Source organism: Barbatula barbatula (genome assembly GCF_947034865.1).
Source record: "Barbatula barbatula genome assembly, chromosome: 25".
In the NCBI taxonomy this organism is placed as follows: Eukaryota; Metazoa; Chordata; class Actinopteri; order Cypriniformes; family Nemacheilidae; genus Barbatula; species Barbatula barbatula.
In genome coordinates this window covers 513,177-532,032 of record NC_136788.1, presented here as the reverse complement: position 1 = coordinate 532,032, position 18,856 = coordinate 513,177, and the positions used below count along the sequence as shown (strand labels likewise).

The 18,856-nt window shown below is 40.1% G+C and overlaps 2 protein-coding genes across 5 annotated transcripts in view; one reads left to right on the top strand and one right to left on the bottom strand.

Moving 5' to 3' along the window:
• Positions 1-620: 620 nt before the first annotated feature.
• On the top strand, positions 621-4,846 carry znf276 (zinc finger protein 276). 3 transcript variants are annotated; one of them, XM_079450099.1, is made up of 7 exons: positions 621-832; positions 2,154-2,240; positions 2,967-3,071; positions 3,255-3,330; positions 3,406-3,523; positions 3,658-3,757; positions 3,830-4,846. In XM_079450099.1, the coding sequence occupies exons 1-7, from the start codon at positions 762-764 to the stop codon at positions 4,098-4,100; spliced, it is 828 nt and encodes a 275-aa protein (XP_079306225.1). In that variant the 5' UTR covers positions 621-761; the 3' UTR covers positions 4,101-4,846. The 3 variants fall into 3 exon arrangements, with proteins under 3 accessions (XP_079306225.1, XP_079306227.1, XP_079306226.1); XM_079450100.1 differs by having other exon boundaries at positions 752-832; positions 2,128-2,240; XM_079450101.1 differs by lacking the exon at positions 2,154-2,240.
• Positions 4,847-8,755: 3,909 nt separating this feature from the next.
• The window catches only part of fanca (FA complementation group A), a 50,985-nt gene continuing 40,884 nt past the window's right edge, over positions 8,756-18,856 (bottom strand). The window contains exons 28-42 of one of the 2 annotated variants that reach the window (XM_079450658.1): positions 18,665-18,738; positions 18,441-18,569; positions 12,881-12,950; positions 12,399-12,541; positions 12,047-12,155; positions 11,914-11,973; positions 11,731-11,835; positions 11,540-11,655; positions 11,343-11,454; positions 11,204-11,266; positions 11,007-11,115; positions 10,085-10,160; positions 9,864-10,005; positions 9,401-9,484; positions 8,756-9,063 (exon numbers count right to left, since the gene is read on the bottom strand). In XM_079450658.1, the coding sequence (XP_079306784.1) occupies positions 8,983-9,063; positions 9,401-9,484; positions 9,864-10,005; positions 10,085-10,160; positions 11,007-11,115; positions 11,204-11,266; positions 11,343-11,454; positions 11,540-11,655; positions 11,731-11,835; positions 11,914-11,973; positions 12,047-12,155; positions 12,399-12,541; positions 12,881-12,950; positions 18,441-18,569; positions 18,665-18,738 (1,473 nt within the window). In that variant the 3' untranslated portion in view covers positions 8,756-8,982. The remainder of the gene's footprint in view (positions 9,064-9,400; positions 9,485-9,863; positions 10,006-10,084; positions 10,161-11,006; positions 11,116-11,203; positions 11,267-11,342; positions 11,455-11,539; positions 11,656-11,730; positions 11,836-11,913; positions 11,974-12,046; positions 12,156-12,398; positions 12,542-12,880; positions 12,951-18,440; positions 18,570-18,664; positions 18,739-18,856) is intronic. The other variant, XM_079450659.1, reaches the window with a different exon arrangement.

Below are 18,856 nucleotides of genomic sequence, written 5' to 3'. Positions count from 1 at the left end.
TCTTTTCAGAATATGAGTTCTTCAATATTTCCACAGTGACAGTTCATGACTGGAAACATCCAAGTCGGACACGCACACACACACCCTTTAGGACAACACCAGAAGAGTTGAAACGCTGCTCAGTCCTCAATACACTTGTTCACGCACTCTTCTGTTATTTACAGGAGAGACAAACTCGCACTCGAATGAAGATTCATGATTGTAAAAGGGTCAGTTCTGGTGCTTATAAAACACCACGCTCATTTATAACTGCTGACCGCATTACACACAGTAGTCGAAGTATCACTGTGCCACTCTTGTTACATCTGTGTTTTTTTGTCTAGTGGGTCACAGTGCACTTCATAACAGCTATAGAGGGTTTAATGACTCCACTACACCTTGTGCCTTACCTGTTATAAAATACCCACGTCCCTCTCGTTACTGTCCAGGTGTCATGCATGAGACCGCACTGCTCCTCCGACACTATACAGCTGCGCTATAATGCCCTGTTACAACAGCTGCTGCGTGAAAACATCCAATAATAATGTGTCAATCACCATCTGACAGACATTTCAGCTGCATGTCCTAACGGCCATCATGTGTCATCTTGCATCAGTTTATCAGTGGGTGGAGCTCCGGCGACGCAGGGATGCTGTATTTCAATGTTTGAATCTCACCCTTGAGATGAAAAAAGAGAAACTTGTGAAGTAACATCAGTGTAAAGTTTCACTGTATGTGTGTAATAATGTGATGTGTTGGCAGAGCTACAGCGCTGCGACAAGATGAGGATGATGATGGACAGAGATGATGATGAGGATGATGATGGTGTTGCAGACAGTGAACTGTCAGACAGGTACACGAGAGAGAACTTCTGTCAGTGACGGCAGATTTTAGCGGTCATTCCTTGAACTCACTAGCCTGAACTTCAAAGTCTTAAAACTAGGAGTAAGGAGCTCTTCGTTAAGTCACCTTTTTAATCAACTGTTTAATGGTCTGTTGTCGTTTTCTCATGTCACCAGCACAGTATTTTAAAGGGGTCATATGACAGGGCTAAAATGAATATTATTGTTTGTTTTAGATGTGACTTAATGTGTATACATGATTTAAGGTTCAATAACGCTGTATTTTCCACATATCGTCCATGTTTGTATCTACTCTTTTGCTCCGCATCTCTGAAACGCGCAGATTTTGTGTGCTGTTATTGGCCAGTTAACCAGTGCGTAGTGAGTGACGGAAATGTAACGCCTCTGACCATATTTGGAACATCAGGTTCCTCTTCAATTGTACTGACAGGTACGCCCTCCTTACTTGTGTTTAAATTTGGGCGGTTTTAGTCAAATCATACCACGACCTTGATGTAGATTTGTGTGGGTGTGGTTACACGAGGCGTTTCAGGCAGGTCTGGGTGAGCATTCACTTTTAGATAGAAAGTTTTTCATTTGTGCAATTTTAAGTCAAGTCAAGTCAAGTCAGCTTTATTTATATAGCGCTTTTTACAATTTTCATTGTTACAAAGCAGCTGTACAAGAAAAAATGACTAAGTAAAACATAAAAGGTTATGGAATTCAAAACACAGGTCAAATATCAGACACACAATAAATTCCTATATGCAGTGTTAATTAAATAAGACTACCAAAATTTTACGTCTCTAATACATGCATGGGCAACTTCTAACACACACACAAACACGTATTCGCTCCATATGACCCCTTTAAATCGTTATGGCCATTCATAGACAATGTAGTGTTTAGACGGTGTAAATCTGAACTCAACATGTCCATCCCGTCATCTCAGTCTATTATAGTCATTTCATAATGTTGCAGGTTTTAAGGTGAATGTTATATTTGGTGTTTTTTTTTAAAGTAGGCTCACCAGAATTTCAGTCACTTCTCAGATAAATCACCACCCATAAGATCCTTCACTAGAAACAACCGTGTTTTTGTGCCCTCATTTCAAATGCTGTTTATGGGTAAACAATTTTGAAGAAATAGAGAAGAAAGTTATTATAATGAAAGGACTACACGAGGGAATTCTACACAAGCGATTCATAATCTTAATTAATAGTCTTTTAGGCTGTCACGTGTTTGTGTACAGAATGACCCATATCCAGGTTTGATAAGAATTGTGTGTGTGTGATGACTTGAATAGGAATGTTACGTGTGAATGTGTGTCAGGAAGGGTTTGAGTGAAGTTGAAGAGTGTGAAGACCAGAGGAAGAGCGTCTCATCTGAGGAGAGCTCTGATCTCAACATTGACACACGGTAAGATCTCTGTGAATGTCTGGATGAGCCGAACAGGGCCTCTTGCATAAACAAAGCCATGGCTTTAACACAGCGTCTAAGAATTAGTCTGACTAACTAAATTCAGTGAAGACAGACTGGTGCATAAAATAAGCTCATGGGTGTCTTTTGTAAGACACCGAACAACAAACAGATGGCACTAAACGCAGCTTTTCTTTGCTGAAGATATTGGAATATAAGAGGAATACAATGCTGCCAAATCAACTTAAATAAGCAAATTTTGTGATTAGGTTCAAGTAATCATAAAAACAAGGCTTGGACGACAGTAACTGAGAACATTAATAGTGTAAATCGGGCAGTTTCACAAACCATCAAATATGTACACAAAAGAAATCTCCAGCATGTTCATAAGAGACTTCCAGAGAATTGTATTGGACAATCAGAAGAGGAAGAGATTTCATGGACCATTTATTAAAATATTTGCTACTGTACCTATAGCACAATACAAAGTCAGGCCAGTTTAAAATCTAGAGCAGTTGAGAGTTTATTGGTTGTAAAATAGAAGTTAACCAGGGGTCCATCAGTCTTCATTTCTGGTCTTCAATTAGGCCCATCGAAGATTTGATGCAACTGACTTAAACAGAACAACTGAGACAAGTAACTTGTAAGAGTAGTGTAAAAGAGTTTTATGCAACCGGCCCCTGATGAGATCTGTGTGTTTCTGATGAGTGGTCTCTTCTCTCACAGTTCTTCACAGAGGAATAACAGTAAAGAGCACAAGACGCAGGAAACTAAAGTCAGGAGGAAACCTGGACCAAAGCCCGGCTGGAAGAAGAATATTAAAGCTGAACGGTCAAATAGCGATTCATATCATTTCATGTGTTTGCTGGAGTTTGTGTTGTGATGGAGACCTCTTGTCATTCATGATGTTCACATGATCTGACACGTGCTGTACATTTGATCAAGAGAATCTCTTATTCATCGCCAGTCCTTTAAAGCTTCTGTGTGAAGGTGACATTGCTGCTTTTCATACAGAGAGGAGCTGCCCACCATCTACAAGTGTCCTCATCAGGGCTGTACAGCGGTTTATAGAGGAGCTGACGGCATGAAGGTACCACACATCATCATCATCACGGTTCATTCATTCATGTCTGCAGTCAACTTAGTCAGTTTTTGTGTGATTCAGAAACACATTAAAGAACATCACGAGGAGGTTCGTGAGAGGCCGTGTCCTCATCCGGGCTGTAATAAAGTCTTCATGATCGACAGATATCTGCAGAGACACGTCAAACTCATCCACACAGGTACCAACTTCTTGAACCACTGGAACGGGCTCAGAGCGCAGTTCATCCACAACATTACATACATTTACTTTGAAGTGTGTTCTGACCGATTGGGATTCGTTGACGTGGTGTGATATGTATGTCTGTGTCGTCAGAGGTGAGGAACTACATCTGTGATCAGTGCGGTCAGACATTCAAGCAGAGGAAACATCTTTCGGTTCATCAGATGAGACACTCTGGAGCTAAACCTCTGCAGTGAGTATACCGAGAGTCTTCAGTTCAGTCCTGCATCCCTCAACGTCTTCACAACATCTGTGTGCCTTTCAGGTGTGAGGTCTGTGGCTTTCAGTGCCGTCAGCGGGCGTCTCTCAAGTATCACATGACCAAACACAAGGCGGAGGCTGACCTGGAGTTCGCCTGTGCCATCTGTGCGAAGCGCTTCGAGAAAGCTCACAATTTAAACGTGCACATGTCTATGGTTCATCCTCTCCTGCAGGGCGGCAGTATCTCCATCCCTTCAGATTCACACGCTCAGCAACAGAGCGACGTGAACTCATCGGACATGAGCTGTGTGCTGGAGAGTCTCCACGCCGTATAGTTCTTCTTCTCAGCAGTATTCATGTAAACCAGGAGCGCGTGCAGAGTTGAGCTCTAACCCAAACAAACACACCTGAACAGCTTTTCTGTCAGACAGGTGCGATGAGGCCAGTGTGAGCTCAACTCTGCAGGCCCTTCAGGATCTGAACGCTCAGATGATCAGCTCGCACACAAGCTGAACCACTGCTGAGTCCAAGGGGTTTCTCTTCACACTGGATTAATAAAGTTGTATCATGTCATAACTCTTCAAGTGCATTTGTCATTGTGCTTGTTTTATTGCAGGAGATTACAAGACTTATCTTATCAGGCTTTTTTTCTTGTTTTCCAGAAACATGAATCAAGAAGCATTTTCTCGATGAGTAAAATGAGCTAAGAATGTTCGCCGTTTTCAGTTCTGTGACATCATCCACTACATTAGTAGGAAAACAATATATTATATATTTTTTGTTCTGTTGAACATGATTTGGAAGAATTTAGGAAAATAAACCGTTCCGGGGCTCCTTTTACTACCATTTAAATCTTTCGTAGGCAGTTATTATTACATCAATGTACATCTTTGCAAAGCCTACTTTAATTTCTTGATAGAACTGCCGTTAAGCTCCTGTCTCTTTAAATCCCCCCTCCTTAAATGCCCAGTCTACTGTGATTGGTTCATTATTGAGCATCTGGGAGAAATCATGACCATAAATGGGTTTCAGCTGCTGAGGCCACGCCTGAAAATGTTTTATAAATAAAAAACATACTATCAATAATAATAAAGCAAAAGTCCAGTGCTTGTTTCCACGAGGAGGTTCAAACGACACCACGTTAAAATGTGAACTCTTATGTTTCGCATATCGATGTAGTTCTGAAACAAAAACTCAGAAAAGACTTACCTTGAGTCAAGCGCGTGCACCACGACTACAACAAGCCATGATCAATGGAGCTCCGATATGACGATTCACCATAACAACAGCACCAAAAAACCACATGGCTGCATACAGTGGATTTACTGATGTGCTGAAAATGACAAGATTCAATTATTTAATGAATGAAACAACAGAAATATGATAAGGAAAATGCTATGTTCCGAGTGGCCTTCAGTGCTCTAGTAATGTGAATTAGACATCATGGACTACAGGACACCTGTAGGGCGTCAGACTCTCATTCAGTTTGACTCATCGCTGGTTAAAATCCTGTTCAGAGCAGCTAGGAGTTGGTATGACTGCACGACAAAATGAATTGTTTATCATCTTTATTGCTTAATAAAGTGCGTGAAGAAATACAGACATGAAGTCATATCTCATCGTCCATAAAAACCATCTGCTCTGATGTAATACATGCACGATGGCTGATGTTATTGATGTAATGATGGATGACATATATTTTGATATATCTAAGTCACTGTAATGAAAAATGGTACGGTTTTAAAATAAATGCTCAGGGAAATGACAAAATGAAATTAAACAGATTTCTGGAGAGCAATTTAAAGTACATTCCCTTTGAATGAATGCTGACTCTTCACATGTTTTATTTTATAGAGGATCCTGTGTAAGTCAGTGAGATGGTCTCTGTGTGATCATAACGTCTTAATGAGTTACACCACTTGTGCTTTAAAAGGTTGGAGATGGAAATAAACCAAAGGGAGTTTATCAAAGAAAAGCTGCTCCTGACCAGACGAGGTTCACACAGTAAGTTACTGTGGTTACTGTTTCCACTAAACCTCCTTTCTGAAACGGCCCAGTTCAGACAATGGGGACGTGAGTGCATTGTTGTTGAATCTAGATGTTTTTTCCCACCATCCACGGTCAAATAACCGGTTTATGACAAACACAAAGATGTGGATTCAAACGGAAATTAAATGACCAAAACATGGGTTTATTACAGGTGATTTGTCCAAATGACTTTTTGTAAATCCATTGTGACGTCTTAAAAGCACAGTGCGCTGTTTTAAAACAGGATATTTGAACCCGTGTAGGGTTTACTTGTATATAGTTTATTTGTTGTGCGTAAAAACAAACCGTTATTTGTCAAATAAATAAAACATTCTTCAGGTTGCGCTTTTCGCTTTGTGGTGCCGAAACTCAACAGGTCCGTTTGAAGTTTATGTGAATTCAACTCATCAGGCTGCTTCTTCATCACAGGCCTCCTCTCTTCTGAGGATGTGTGTAGTTTTTTATTTAGTACGTTCATTTATTTATTCATTCATTTATTCCAGTCATCACCAAAGACTTTTCAGTAAATAAAAATGTTTCAAAATATATTTAAATACATATTTTTCTAAAAGCAAACATTGTTTATCATGGTTTATGCGACACAACATCGATTTGCATTTAGAACATTTAAAATGGACCGTTATTAGCGCAACGACAGGTATGTAATATAATAATTACAACCGTGTATTTTAAATCTATATACATTTACATTTAGTCATTTAGCAGACGCTTTTATCCAAAGCGACTTACAGATGAGGAAACATTGGAAGCAATTATAACAACATCCAGGGAAGGTACAGGAGAGTGTCTTTTTCCCTTTTTGGGTACCACTAGTCGTTGTTCCTTTGCAGACCGCAGTGATCTGGCAGGAACATAGGATCTGCATTAGCGAGTGGAGACCCGTTGGTGGTCTTGTAGGCCAGGAGCATAGCTTTGAACTTTATGTGGGCAGCATGCGGCAGCCAGTGTAACCTGATGAAGAGCGGAGTTACATGCGCTCTCTTCGGTTCATCTGTATCATCTGGAGAGGTTTGATCGTGCAAGCAGGAAGTCCAGCCAGAAGCGCAGTGCAATAATCCAGTTTGGACAAGACAAGAGCCTGGACTAGGACTTGCATAGAATGCTCTGATAGGAAAGGTCTAATTTTCCTAATGTTGTAGAGGATGAATCTACACGACCGGGTGGTGCTGGCAACATGACTTGTGAGGTTAAGCCGATCATCGATTACCACCCCCAGGTATCTGGCTGTGCTGGACGGTGTAATAGTTGATGAGCCTAGTTGAATGGCAAGGTTGTGGTGAATCTTTGGGTTGGCTGGGATCTGTTCCGTTTTTGCAAGGTTTAGCTGCAGGTGATGATCCTTCATCCAAAGCGAGATGTCACTCAGGCATGCAGCGTTGCGAGCAGACACTGTCGTATCGTCTGGTTGATATGACAAGTAGAGTTGTGTGTCATCCGCATAGCAGTGATAGTAGTAGCCATGCTTCTGAATAACCGAGCCGAGGGATGTCATGTAAATGGAGAAGAGTAGCGGTCCAAGCACTGAGCCCTGTAGCACCCCCATGTTGAGCTGTCGGGACGCGGAGACCACATCTCTCCAGGATACTCTGAATATACATATGGTGTGAATGATGTAACTGAACACGTGAGAAGCACATTTTGTGTGTTAGTGAGGACATGTGACCAATGAATTATATCTTCATTCAAACGCATGCGTTTTATTAAGAGTCATGCAGATTCATTTTCAGACATCCCCGTAAAAATCAATGACCATCTGGTTAGGTTTTGATCGTTTGATAGTGGGTTAATATTGTAGGGGTGTAGTTTGATCATCATTTTGGTTCATAAGTGGGATTTACAGTCGGCATGAAACGGAAGTGGTGATTGTTTTTTTCTTCCTCATCGTGAGTTTGTGACGTATATAAGAGTGAAACAACTTCTGTAATGAGAAAGAAATGTAGGGTGGGACTTGATGTCGTTCATCGAGTACTGATCGGATCGTTTAAAGTTGGGTGTTGCCAACCAAATTGTAATCCATTTTGCAATCTGTCAGTCATTGCAGCCCCGCCCTCACGTCATTCCTTGTGACCAGAAGTGAAGAGAGGTCGTTTCAAGGGGTAAAGGAGGTTAACGTTTTTTATTGAAGATTACAAGTGCAAATTAATTGTAAAAAACAATGATGTGCACAGATAAAAAACATTTACACTGTGTAAATCTATTTGAATTGAGACAAAATTTCATGGCGATTTTACGCTCATGTCAACACATCATGCCAAATGGGCCGGCTCTACGGTTTCTAATATCTGGCTCGACAGGAAACGTGAACAACGATTTTTGACAAATATGATCTAATTGAATGGTAAATTAGCTATGTCACTGCTTCTCTGAAGTAAGGGATATTTGTGCAGCTGAGTGCGGTTTGGTTCATTTATACGGTGTATACTTCATGGCATGATCACTTGATCCTAAATAAAACTTCTCTTTCATGCCTCTCTCACTGTGCTGTCGCCTGCACCCGCCAGCTGTAAAAACAATAAATAAGTCCAACATCTATTGTGTTACAGTACATATACTACCGCGTGAGAAGTGCTCCATCTGGCAGGATAATGATTTTAAAATATTATAATGTATGTTTCCATGAGTCTCATATGTTATTGCGCCCTTAATTTTTCAAATGTGTGACATGTCACGGAAGTAACTGTCCAGGCAAACGCTTGAGCTCTGGAAGGTCAGTGATTTCTGTCAAGAGGATATCTCCCTTTAGAGTTGACTTTGGGCTTTATAACTTTGCAGATCTTTTTTATGGCCAAACAGCAACGTTACACACTAATAGGGGTCAAACAAAGCAAATCGTCACTGGGGCAGTAAGATGAAACCAGGATGATCCAGCATGATTGGACAGATCATCACTTCAGCTTAAACAAAAGAGCGGTTTTACCGTGAATAAGAAGCGGCTACGAAGTAGTGCAATGTCTTTATTTGACGGTTTACAAGTTTAAGTAGTTGAGTTTCTCAACAGGAATGTCTTCACAGCATCTAGAAAACAGTGACATGTTGTCTATTTAGGTAGCACACTAGGTTTTGAAACACGACAGCTTTTTAATAGTATATTATCCATATACTGAGACTCAGAGTTTATGTGCAAGCAAACACACGACCGATCTGTTATTGTTATTGAAGTTGTGTGACTCATGTGAAGTGAATATCCCTGCTGGAGATGCAGAGGGCCGCTGAGATCTCAGAATCCATCCGCTCATAATCTGACTGCAGCTGCAGGAGAAACACACAACAACTCGAATCAGAACAGAAGAAAATTGTATGCCTGATATTAGCTAAAAACTGATGGAATCGCAGCAACTAAATAGAAACCATATTTCCCTGTCATGTATTTAGAAATAAAAGCCAGAAGTCAATGCTCGAGTCAGCCCCGGATGAAATGCCGTCATTTTAATGTGGACAAGAATACTAGAAGACTTCACAATTACACTGTAATCTGTTTTATTTTCAGGGAATACAGAAGTAGTTGCACGCACAAACACCATCCGAATGAAGGTCACACACACCTTTAGTTCAGTTTTCTATTCAAATATAGAGTGTGTGTGTGTACCTGTCTCCTCTGGCCGAGTGTCAGGCTGTCAGCTGAACTCAAAGAGATGATGTTCATTAGAACCCGTCGACCCTCCAGCAGAACCTGAAACACACACAATCATCAGCATACACTTCAGTTCAAATGTATTTGTATGGGTGTGTAGAGTATTGGATCATTGAAAAACAGCCATAAACAATACTATAAATCTATAAGCTAAACTAATGTGATCAGCAGTGTTTTGGTGAGCAAGCCAAGACGTCATAGTGGGAACAACAACAACTCCAATCATAAAGAAATGGAGAACAAGACTCAGCAGGGAGGGCCAGTTCTCCTCTGACATGTTACCGAGTAAATGTTTTTGAGAGCTTATTAGTTGTGATTTACTAAATATAAATTTGTTTGATGCGGTTTAAGTCTGGTTTAGTGACGGATATCAGACGCACACACAGACTCGACAAAATCACAGTATTAAAGGTGTTACCTGATGTTGTGAGACATAGACATGTTTGTCTGAGTTGAGGAAGAGTTTGTGGAGGTCTCTGTAGTTGACAGCAGCTGTGTAGAGGAAGCCAGAAGACCGCAGCATTCTGTGCAGAGCCTCTGACTCCAGAGCAATGACAATACTGACAAAAAACATTTCAATCAGTACAAAGACAAATGTGCTGTGGAGAGTAAATCAAGTGAATGACAGCGTTTTCAGACCTGTAAAAGGCCAAAGGCATCAGTCTGAGCATCTGTGGTGACATCACACGAGATGTGAAATGACACAAACTGTGATCTGTAAGAGACCGAGCATAACTAGATATAACTTTAACCTGAATAAAGGGTCGTTCACATTACACAAAAACTAAATAAATGTACGTTTCATTACATTTAGGAGAATAGCGGGTTCACATTACAACTATAACGCTACAGATACAGAGAACCTCGGGGTGAAATTATTAGGAAGCATAATGTTTCATTTCACTTGTATGCCGATGACACTCAGCTGTGTTGAAAGCTGGCGATTCCATTGAACCCTTATTGCCACTTCATCTGGACATTAGAAACTGGTAATCTAGTAGTTTTCTTCGACTAAATGAAGAAAAAACTGAAATAATTTTTTTGGCCCTCCAAAGCTGAGAAGTATTGTTATAAAGGACCTTAGCAATCACTTCTCGTCCGTCTCAAATGTTTTTTTTATAGAATTCAATTCAAAATCTTGCTGTTTGTTATTAAAGGTCTCGAGGGTCAAGCCCCGTCTTATCTTGTAGATCTTCAGACAGGGTCTCTTTAGCCTTTTCAGTCATTGCCCCCCATCTCTGGAATAAGCTGCCGCCCGACATCTGTCTAGCACCTTCTTTTCTTACTTTTTTTAAACATATCTTAAGTCAAATCAGAATGATGTATTATTGTTAGTTATTGCTCGTCTTGTGTTTTTTAACTCGGTTTCTGTTCAACACTTTGGTCAGCTAAATTTGACTTAACATCTGACAAACCAGCAGTACCACCTCACATAAAATGAGAGTCTGAAGCCCTGACACTGCAGCGAGCCAGCTTCAACTACACAACGTGATCATCCGCTGGTGTGAACACAAATATAGTTATAGTTACAGTTATAGTTATGATGTGAACAGATACACACCTGATCCAGACTGATCAAACAGCAACAGCCAATCAGAATCAGAATCCTCCAATAAATGAGTGACAAGAGAGATGCTTTTATCTCTGACACGCCTCCAACAATCTGAACCCTGACAACAAATTGACAAACATCACATCAATGTGAGGACATGAGTATATGTGTGTGTGTGTGTGTGTGTGTGTGTGTGCAAAAGTTACCCATCCATGCAGTTGTTCAGATATGAGTTCTATCACACTGAACACAAACAGGAAGTTGAGAATCTAGAGGAAGCAAAGCAAACGATGACTAGCCACGAAAGCTGAATCTCCGTGTCACTCATCTGATGTCTAATCTCACCTGTCTGTCCGTCTCCTGTCTGATCTTCTCCATCTCTGATCTCTTTAGAAATCTGTGCAGACATGCAGCCTTTAGCCAAGCTGGAGCTGATGTCACAGCTGATCCACTCGTCCTAAAAAACAACACAACGACCACTTCAGCACAGGTGACTGGGATCTGAGATCTGATGTTCTGATGATGTGCAACACAGGGTTCACCGTCTGCTCCAGTTGTGACAATCCTCCAACATCTGCAGCTGTTCAGGTAACACATCACAACCAGTCAAACGCCTCCACTGACATCTCAGCACCGCAGACACACGCATCCACCAGTGCTACACAACACAACACACTCGTGTCAGAGTCACTGTGCTGCAGAAACAGCAGAGATGACAGAAGAGGTGTTTCACCTGAGCAGACAGCAACATCAGCGGACACTCCACGCTGAACTCAAGCAGACATGAATTTACTGCCACAGCTGGGTCATCACAACTCACGCTCGCACACACAACTGCCTGAAACCACACAACAAACACACGTCCATCACTGAAGACAACAACAACTGCCTGAAACCACACAACAATCAGACATACTTTCAGGAATTGAGTTGTGAGTTTGAGACACAGAAGAGCAGCGGGATCACATGACCTCCTCTGTAAGACAAAACAATCCATCAGTTCATGACACATCAGACAATAACCAGATGAAGATGATGATGATGATGACCTGAACATCATTGATGTGTTTCATCAGTCGATGACAGTCCAGAGATTTTCGTCCGATTGCATCTGTTCTGACCGGCAGCAGCAGGACAGCAGGAACCAACACGAGAACCCTGAGCAACAGTCAAATAAAACAGTCTGGAAAATGGGTGAAAGCACTAATGTCAACCTCAGTTTTTATGAACCTATTCTTCTGAAGGACAGTACTTCTGCCATAACCTTCTGGAACTATGAAAATAACATTTCAGAGTAATGTGTGTGTGTGTGTGGTTTACAGTACTTCACTTTCTAAGACATAAGAATCAAAACATTACAGCACTTACTGTCACGTTGCTTATAATCTTAATCTAATGTACCTGTTGACGTTCTCAAGTATCTGCTGATATTCCAGCTCATGTCCAATGCTTCCGAGGTCTGAAGTCACAGTGCACCTGTTCTCAAGCAGGTCCCAGAGGAAGTGACCCTCATCCACAGTTACCGTAAGCTGATACATCAACACCTACAGAGAGAAAGATCAACAGCTACATAAAGGAGAGCAATGCAACAATTTTCAGAAGAACTTTGCGGCCTCTGACTGAAGAAAATGTGTCCGAACTGAAAACGATGGCTTGTTACACCCACTTCACAGCATTAGACTTTACTGCGTTAGACATTACAGACTCTTTACAGCCGTAAAGTCTGAAGCGGGTATAACAAGCAATCGTTTTCAGTTCGGACACAATTTCTTCAGTCAGAACAGTACAGTCATACTCCACATCAGACATTAGCCTTTGGTATATATGAGACAGGAAAACAATAATGAATATGAGATCATTCACAATAATTCATCCGACAGCACCTGAACGAGAGACAGTAGATCAGGCAGACAGCTGTCTGTGTGTTCAGAGGGAATTTCAGACGTCTGGGATCTATAGACACACACACACACACAGAACATCAGTGATCTAGAGACACACATGCACACAGTGAAGAATTTGGCCAGTAATAGATTCAGGTGGGATGAGGGACTTTTGTTTTCATGTTACACACGTCATCTTAAAGTGATTGTCCACCCAAAAAAAACACTCTTTCATTATTTATTAACCCTCTGGTCATGTCAAACCTGTATGACTTTCTATTTTCTTCAGAGCACTTCAGAAGATATTTTGATTTCATTAACATTCTTCAAAATATCTTTTGTGTTTTGAGGAAGAAAAAGTCATACGGGTTTGAAATGATGAGAGGATGGTTAACTTTAATAAAGTTTATTAATATTGTAATATACATGTCTGTAATAATATTAAATCTTTTACATCACGCATGAAACCTTTGGGATCAATTGGTTATGAAAGTTTGATTTATATTATGTATGTATTTAGTTTGGTTGTAGTGGATCAGCTTACACTGCTGAACAAACACACATATACAGTGGGAAAATTATGATTTGATCCCCCTGCTGATTTAGTAAGTTTGCCCGCTTACAAAGAAATGAAGGGTCTATACATTTCTAGTAGGTTCATTCTTACTTCTAGAGAGGAAAGAAATCAACCAATAAAATGAAGGGAAAAACATTATATTGAGGTTATACATAGATTTGCATTTAAGTGAGTAAAATAAGTATTTGATCCCCAACCAACCAGCAAGAATTCTGGCTTCACAGATTGGTTATGTGCCTATATGTATGTGCCTATACTGTCGCCTTAAGAAAGTACTTCTAAAATATGCCTGCCAACAGAACCAGTATCTTACATTTACATTTAGCAGACGCTTATATCCAATATATATCGCTTCTATCTTCCGTTCAACCTCTCCACCACCATGGTCAAGACCAAATAGCTGTCAAAGGATGTGAGGGACAAGATTGTAGACCTGCACAAGGCTAGAATGGGCTATAAGAACATCAGACAGAAGATTGGTGAGAAGGAGACAACTGTTGGTGCCATTATTGGAAAATAGAAATACAAAATAACTATAAATGAAGCTGCCAGACACCAAAATACTGAACTTTATGAATTTTAGTGAACTTGCTTTAAACTCTCTTGTAGCATTCGAACAAAAATCTGGAAGAACGGCAAGCTCTTTCCTTTTCTCTGTGACACTTTTTCAATATGCATTTGGTTTTGACAGTAAGGTAAAGTCCTGTTTCTTCTCTGCCCTGACTGCCATTTCATCTGCCTCTTTTGCATGGATCCATTGGCAGTTTGAAATTTCTTTTTCTTTTCATCCTTCAAGTATTGCACGTTTCTCATCCTTGCTCCTTTTCAATGTTTTTCAAGTCTCTTGGCAGGACTTTATCCAGTGGTTTTCCAGACATTGCATACTGTACTATACACAGTGCTATCAGAGACTTCTGTTTAAGATTCTCGATCAACAAAGACATGCTGGTTGACTATCCTCGTTCCACTGCTGCTTGTCCACGAGACCGTGTTACACAGATTCCATAAGGCTATTTCTGTGTTCTTCTCTGCCACTTAAAAATTGGTCCAGCCTGGTAGTGTAAGATACATTTTGGATTTCTTCTTCATGGTTTGCGTTGATCTGCATTGAAAATGGTTTGTACTGTGCTAGAATCTCATCACACTAAGGTGCAGTGTAGCATCCAGCATTGAGCAAAACTTGTAAGAGTTTCTGAAAAGCTTCTCTTTTACCTTCTTAATCTGTGACCATTGTCAAAGCTGTTCGGCACATGTGCTGTCTGGACCCGGAGTACATTAGGGGACTTCTCTCCAACAAAGTCATTAAAATAAGATTTTCTTTCTGAGGATTTTCCTCAAGTTTTCAGATTTTCTAATGCTTGCTTTGTACCAAAAAGAGATTACAACCCTATTTGTGAGTTTGTCTCTGCTGCGTATCAGTAAACCCTGGATATAAACACAATGATTTGCTGTACGTGTGAGCATCTTGTTATGGCTTTTCACTATGATCTTTATAAAGCAGGTTAGACGAATAAGCGGAAGGATTACTCTGCGAGACAATTTGTCATGGGATGGAACAACTTACAACGTTAGTGATAGGAAGGTAGAAATGTTCACATATTGATATTCTACCCGGTTTCAACCCCTTGCCTAGAAAATGTTAACATTAATGTTTCCACAGTAGTATTGTTAATATGGTAAAGTACCTGCTTACCAGTAAACAATCACTAAACATTCAATTTGTTTTCCATTTTACAATTATCTGGATCATTTAACCACCAACACATCGCAACGTCACAATACGACTACACAACATATTTGAAAATACTTGACTCTTTTTTTTAGCAAGAGTCCTACAGAATTTATCAATATGCACTTTTTGTGTTCACAGTCCAAAATGACCGGCCTACAAAAAATAGCTTATAAATCACTTGTTATGCTATATAATCACCCAATATTGGATTCAATCTTTTTGTCAACTTGTTTTCTTTCAATTAAGATTGGTTTTATATTTCTATTTGCATCGGATTAATCATAGGCCTCATTTATCTGAGAGTAGGTATCACGTTTTCTTATTAAAAAGCATTATTTTTGAATAAATTTTGAAATATTAAATAAGACTCTGCTATCAAAGGACATTGTTGGGAAAGTTGTGGATGCTCTCAGCCAGGTCATAAAGGGCACAATTTCAGATGAGGTTAGAGAGGCAGGACTTTTTTCGGTTCAGATTAATACAACTCAGGATGTCACATCAAAGGACCAGTGTGCTATCATTGTCAGATATGTCACAGATGTAGTTCATGAGCGGTTGGTTGCTGTGGTGAACTGTGAAAAATCTGTCACAGCTACTAAAGAACACATTAGAAAAACTTGGCATTGACATTGGCATGTGTGTGGGCAACTCCACTGATGGTGCAGCAAATATGCAGGCAAAGGGTTCTCTGCATTCCTGTCTGAACAGTCTCCAACACAAATTCATGTCTGGTGTTATGCACATGTTTTAAATCTGGTACTTGCAGACACAACAGGCAGTGTCATAGAGGGTGCATCTCTCTTCTCACTACTTAATGATGTGGCAGTTTTCCTCAGGGAGTCTTATAAACGTATGCAGACTTTGTAAGAGACAAGTGAGGACAAACGTCACAGGAGACTGAGCACAATAGGGGAAACCAGGTGGTGGGCTAAGGATCAAGCTCTCACGAAGGTCTTTGGGGTTTTTGGTAATCCCCAGGATGCATTGTTTGTTGACCTGCTGCTGACCCTAGCCTCTGTTGAGGAAGATGGAAGTATGAAGTCAACAGTGAGGGTCAAAGCTAAGGGATTAATTGAAAATCTTCTGAAATATGAGATTATCCTTATTGCTCAAACTTTCCTTTGCATTTTTCCAACATACATCCCCCCTCTCCAAGTACCTACAGACACACGGAATGTATATTTTGTCAGCTCAGCGTCTGGTTGAAGGGACAAAGGATAACCTCAAAAAATATGTCAGGGACTTTGAGGGAGTGAAAGTGGCAGCTGATAAATTTGTGAGTTGGGCCAATGAAAAGCTGGAAGAGATGGACAACTTTGAACTAGTTCTGCTTGTTCAAGTTTCTGTTGACTTTGTCCATCACACAGGTTGCATGTGAGAGAAGCTTCTCAACTTTAAAATTTGTGAAGAATAGGCTACGAAGCTCATTGAGTCAGGACAACTTGGAGGCTTTCATGTTAATGTGCACAGAGAAGGAAATCCACATGTCTATAAGCAACGACACCGTTATCGATAAAGTGGCTGAAACCAGTGCACTGCTACACAGCTACTGATGCTGTTGGTGCTATTCGCAATGTAACCATAAACAGTATTGTGACTTGAACTGTAAACATTAGTTCAATATGCCTCTTTGTGGAAGAGTGGGATACATTTCAAATGCTTTATTCATTTATTTCTGCTTTTGTTCACAACCTATCCTTGTGGAATATTTTTTGTTAACTTCTTCTGTGAATTATTATTTAACCTTTATATTATTTGTTATCCCATCGTATTAATAAAAAACTACAAATAATAGGAAGAGCTGAACTGTTGCTTCATTTATCCAAATTGGAAAAAATGCTAATTTGGAATATCACCATGGACAAAGTGGGCCAGTTTTGGGCCTGAAACTCCCGGGCTGAAAAGTGGCCCCACTCAGGCCCTGCCTAGTCTTATAGAAAAGCTGTAAAGGAAGCTAAAACTTTAAGGTTTCTTGGCTGTTGCTCGGCAACTTGAAGATTTAGAGAAAAGAGGACTAAAATGTATCCTCGTTATTTCACTCAACGAATTGCAAATCAATTTATAACCTGTAAATAATCTGTTTTTTTCCTGCACTTTTTGTTAGATACTAACCAGATATTTTATTACAATAAACTTACCATAAAAATATAGACCCTTCATTTCTTTGTAAAACGGCAAAACTTACAAAATCTATATAGATATAGATGCAACTACATGCATCAAGTATGATGAATCAAGTTTTTTAATTCATTAAAAAACTGAAATGCTTGCATTCCTTCAAGGTCCATTACATAGAAATTTAACACAAATTACTTTTATTTTACCTCTCATTTCTTTTTTTTCTAATATTTTGAATTTCAGATTTTCAGGACCTGTAATTCTAAAAACAGTTTTGCTCGCTGATGGGCACATTATTTAAATCGCTGTCCGACAGGAACCTGCTGTTTTTCTGTGATGTCCATATTTTCACCTATGCAAATAAGGTTTGTAATGGAAATGTTCTAGTCTCGCGTCTTGATGTGTCTGTCTATATGTTTATGAAGTGTTTGTCTATGTTTTCTTTAAAATGTTATCATGTTCTTCTCTATACACGTCATACCACTCTGCCTTTGCCCTCGAGCAGAGGCCAAGATGTTCTGTTTGGAATAACGGGCATCACTTCTCGTAAACCAGCTCAGGAATCTTGCTGGGGGGCAAAGGGAGGGGGTGTCACGTTTTAATCATATATATACTCTGTGTGCAGGAGGAAAGAGCGCCTTTTCTCTGCACCATCTCATTGCTTCTGATGCAGATTAAACGACAATAAAATACTTTGCAAAGTAACCTCACCTCTCTGTGTATTGCTTTTTTCAAAATTGACTCAACCTGGATTAAGGAATAAGAAAATTCCACAACAGGTTGTTTTGAGTACCAGACATAAATGTCTTATTGTGTCTCATCTTCAACAAAGCAAACATTAAAAGAAAGAATCAGCCTCCTCTGTTCTCTCCATTAGGTTAATTGTGCGATGATGCAGTCTAGCTTGTCTTCTGTCTGACTGAACTTCTGGAGCTAAAGAAGGTAGGTGTCCAGATGGAGCACCAGCTACTGTCACACTGTGCATACAAAAATCTCACTGGATGCTTAAAACTATTGACCATTACAGAACAAGCTTATAATTAGTTATACACACCCCATGTCGAAATGTATAACACACACACATCAACTAAGAATATCTGTTATTGTTATTAAAACAGAAATGTAACACTTGCAGTGAATGCTGGTCTAAAACTGCAGTGATGATGTCAGCACAGATTCGAGCAACATCTCCTCCACTGCCTCCTTCACACACAGGCATGGGCAGATAATACTGCTCGCACACCCAATGCTCATACTCCTGTCTACACATGAGAGAAAGAGAGAATATTAAAAGTTACCTAATCTCAAGAAAACAATGAATAGGAGCAGGGGTGTAAATTAATGTGCATTGTTGTACCTCTCTGCATCTGTCAATGCATCTTGACTGCGTTGTACATGAAGTTCAGCTGTGAGCCACTCTGAGAAAGAAAGCTGTTGAAATATTGAGAAATAAATCACCACCAAAGGCGCCATCAGTTCATCATTCGCTCCATCAGCCCATCATTCGCTCCATCAGCCCATCAATTGCCCCATCAGTCCATCATTCGCT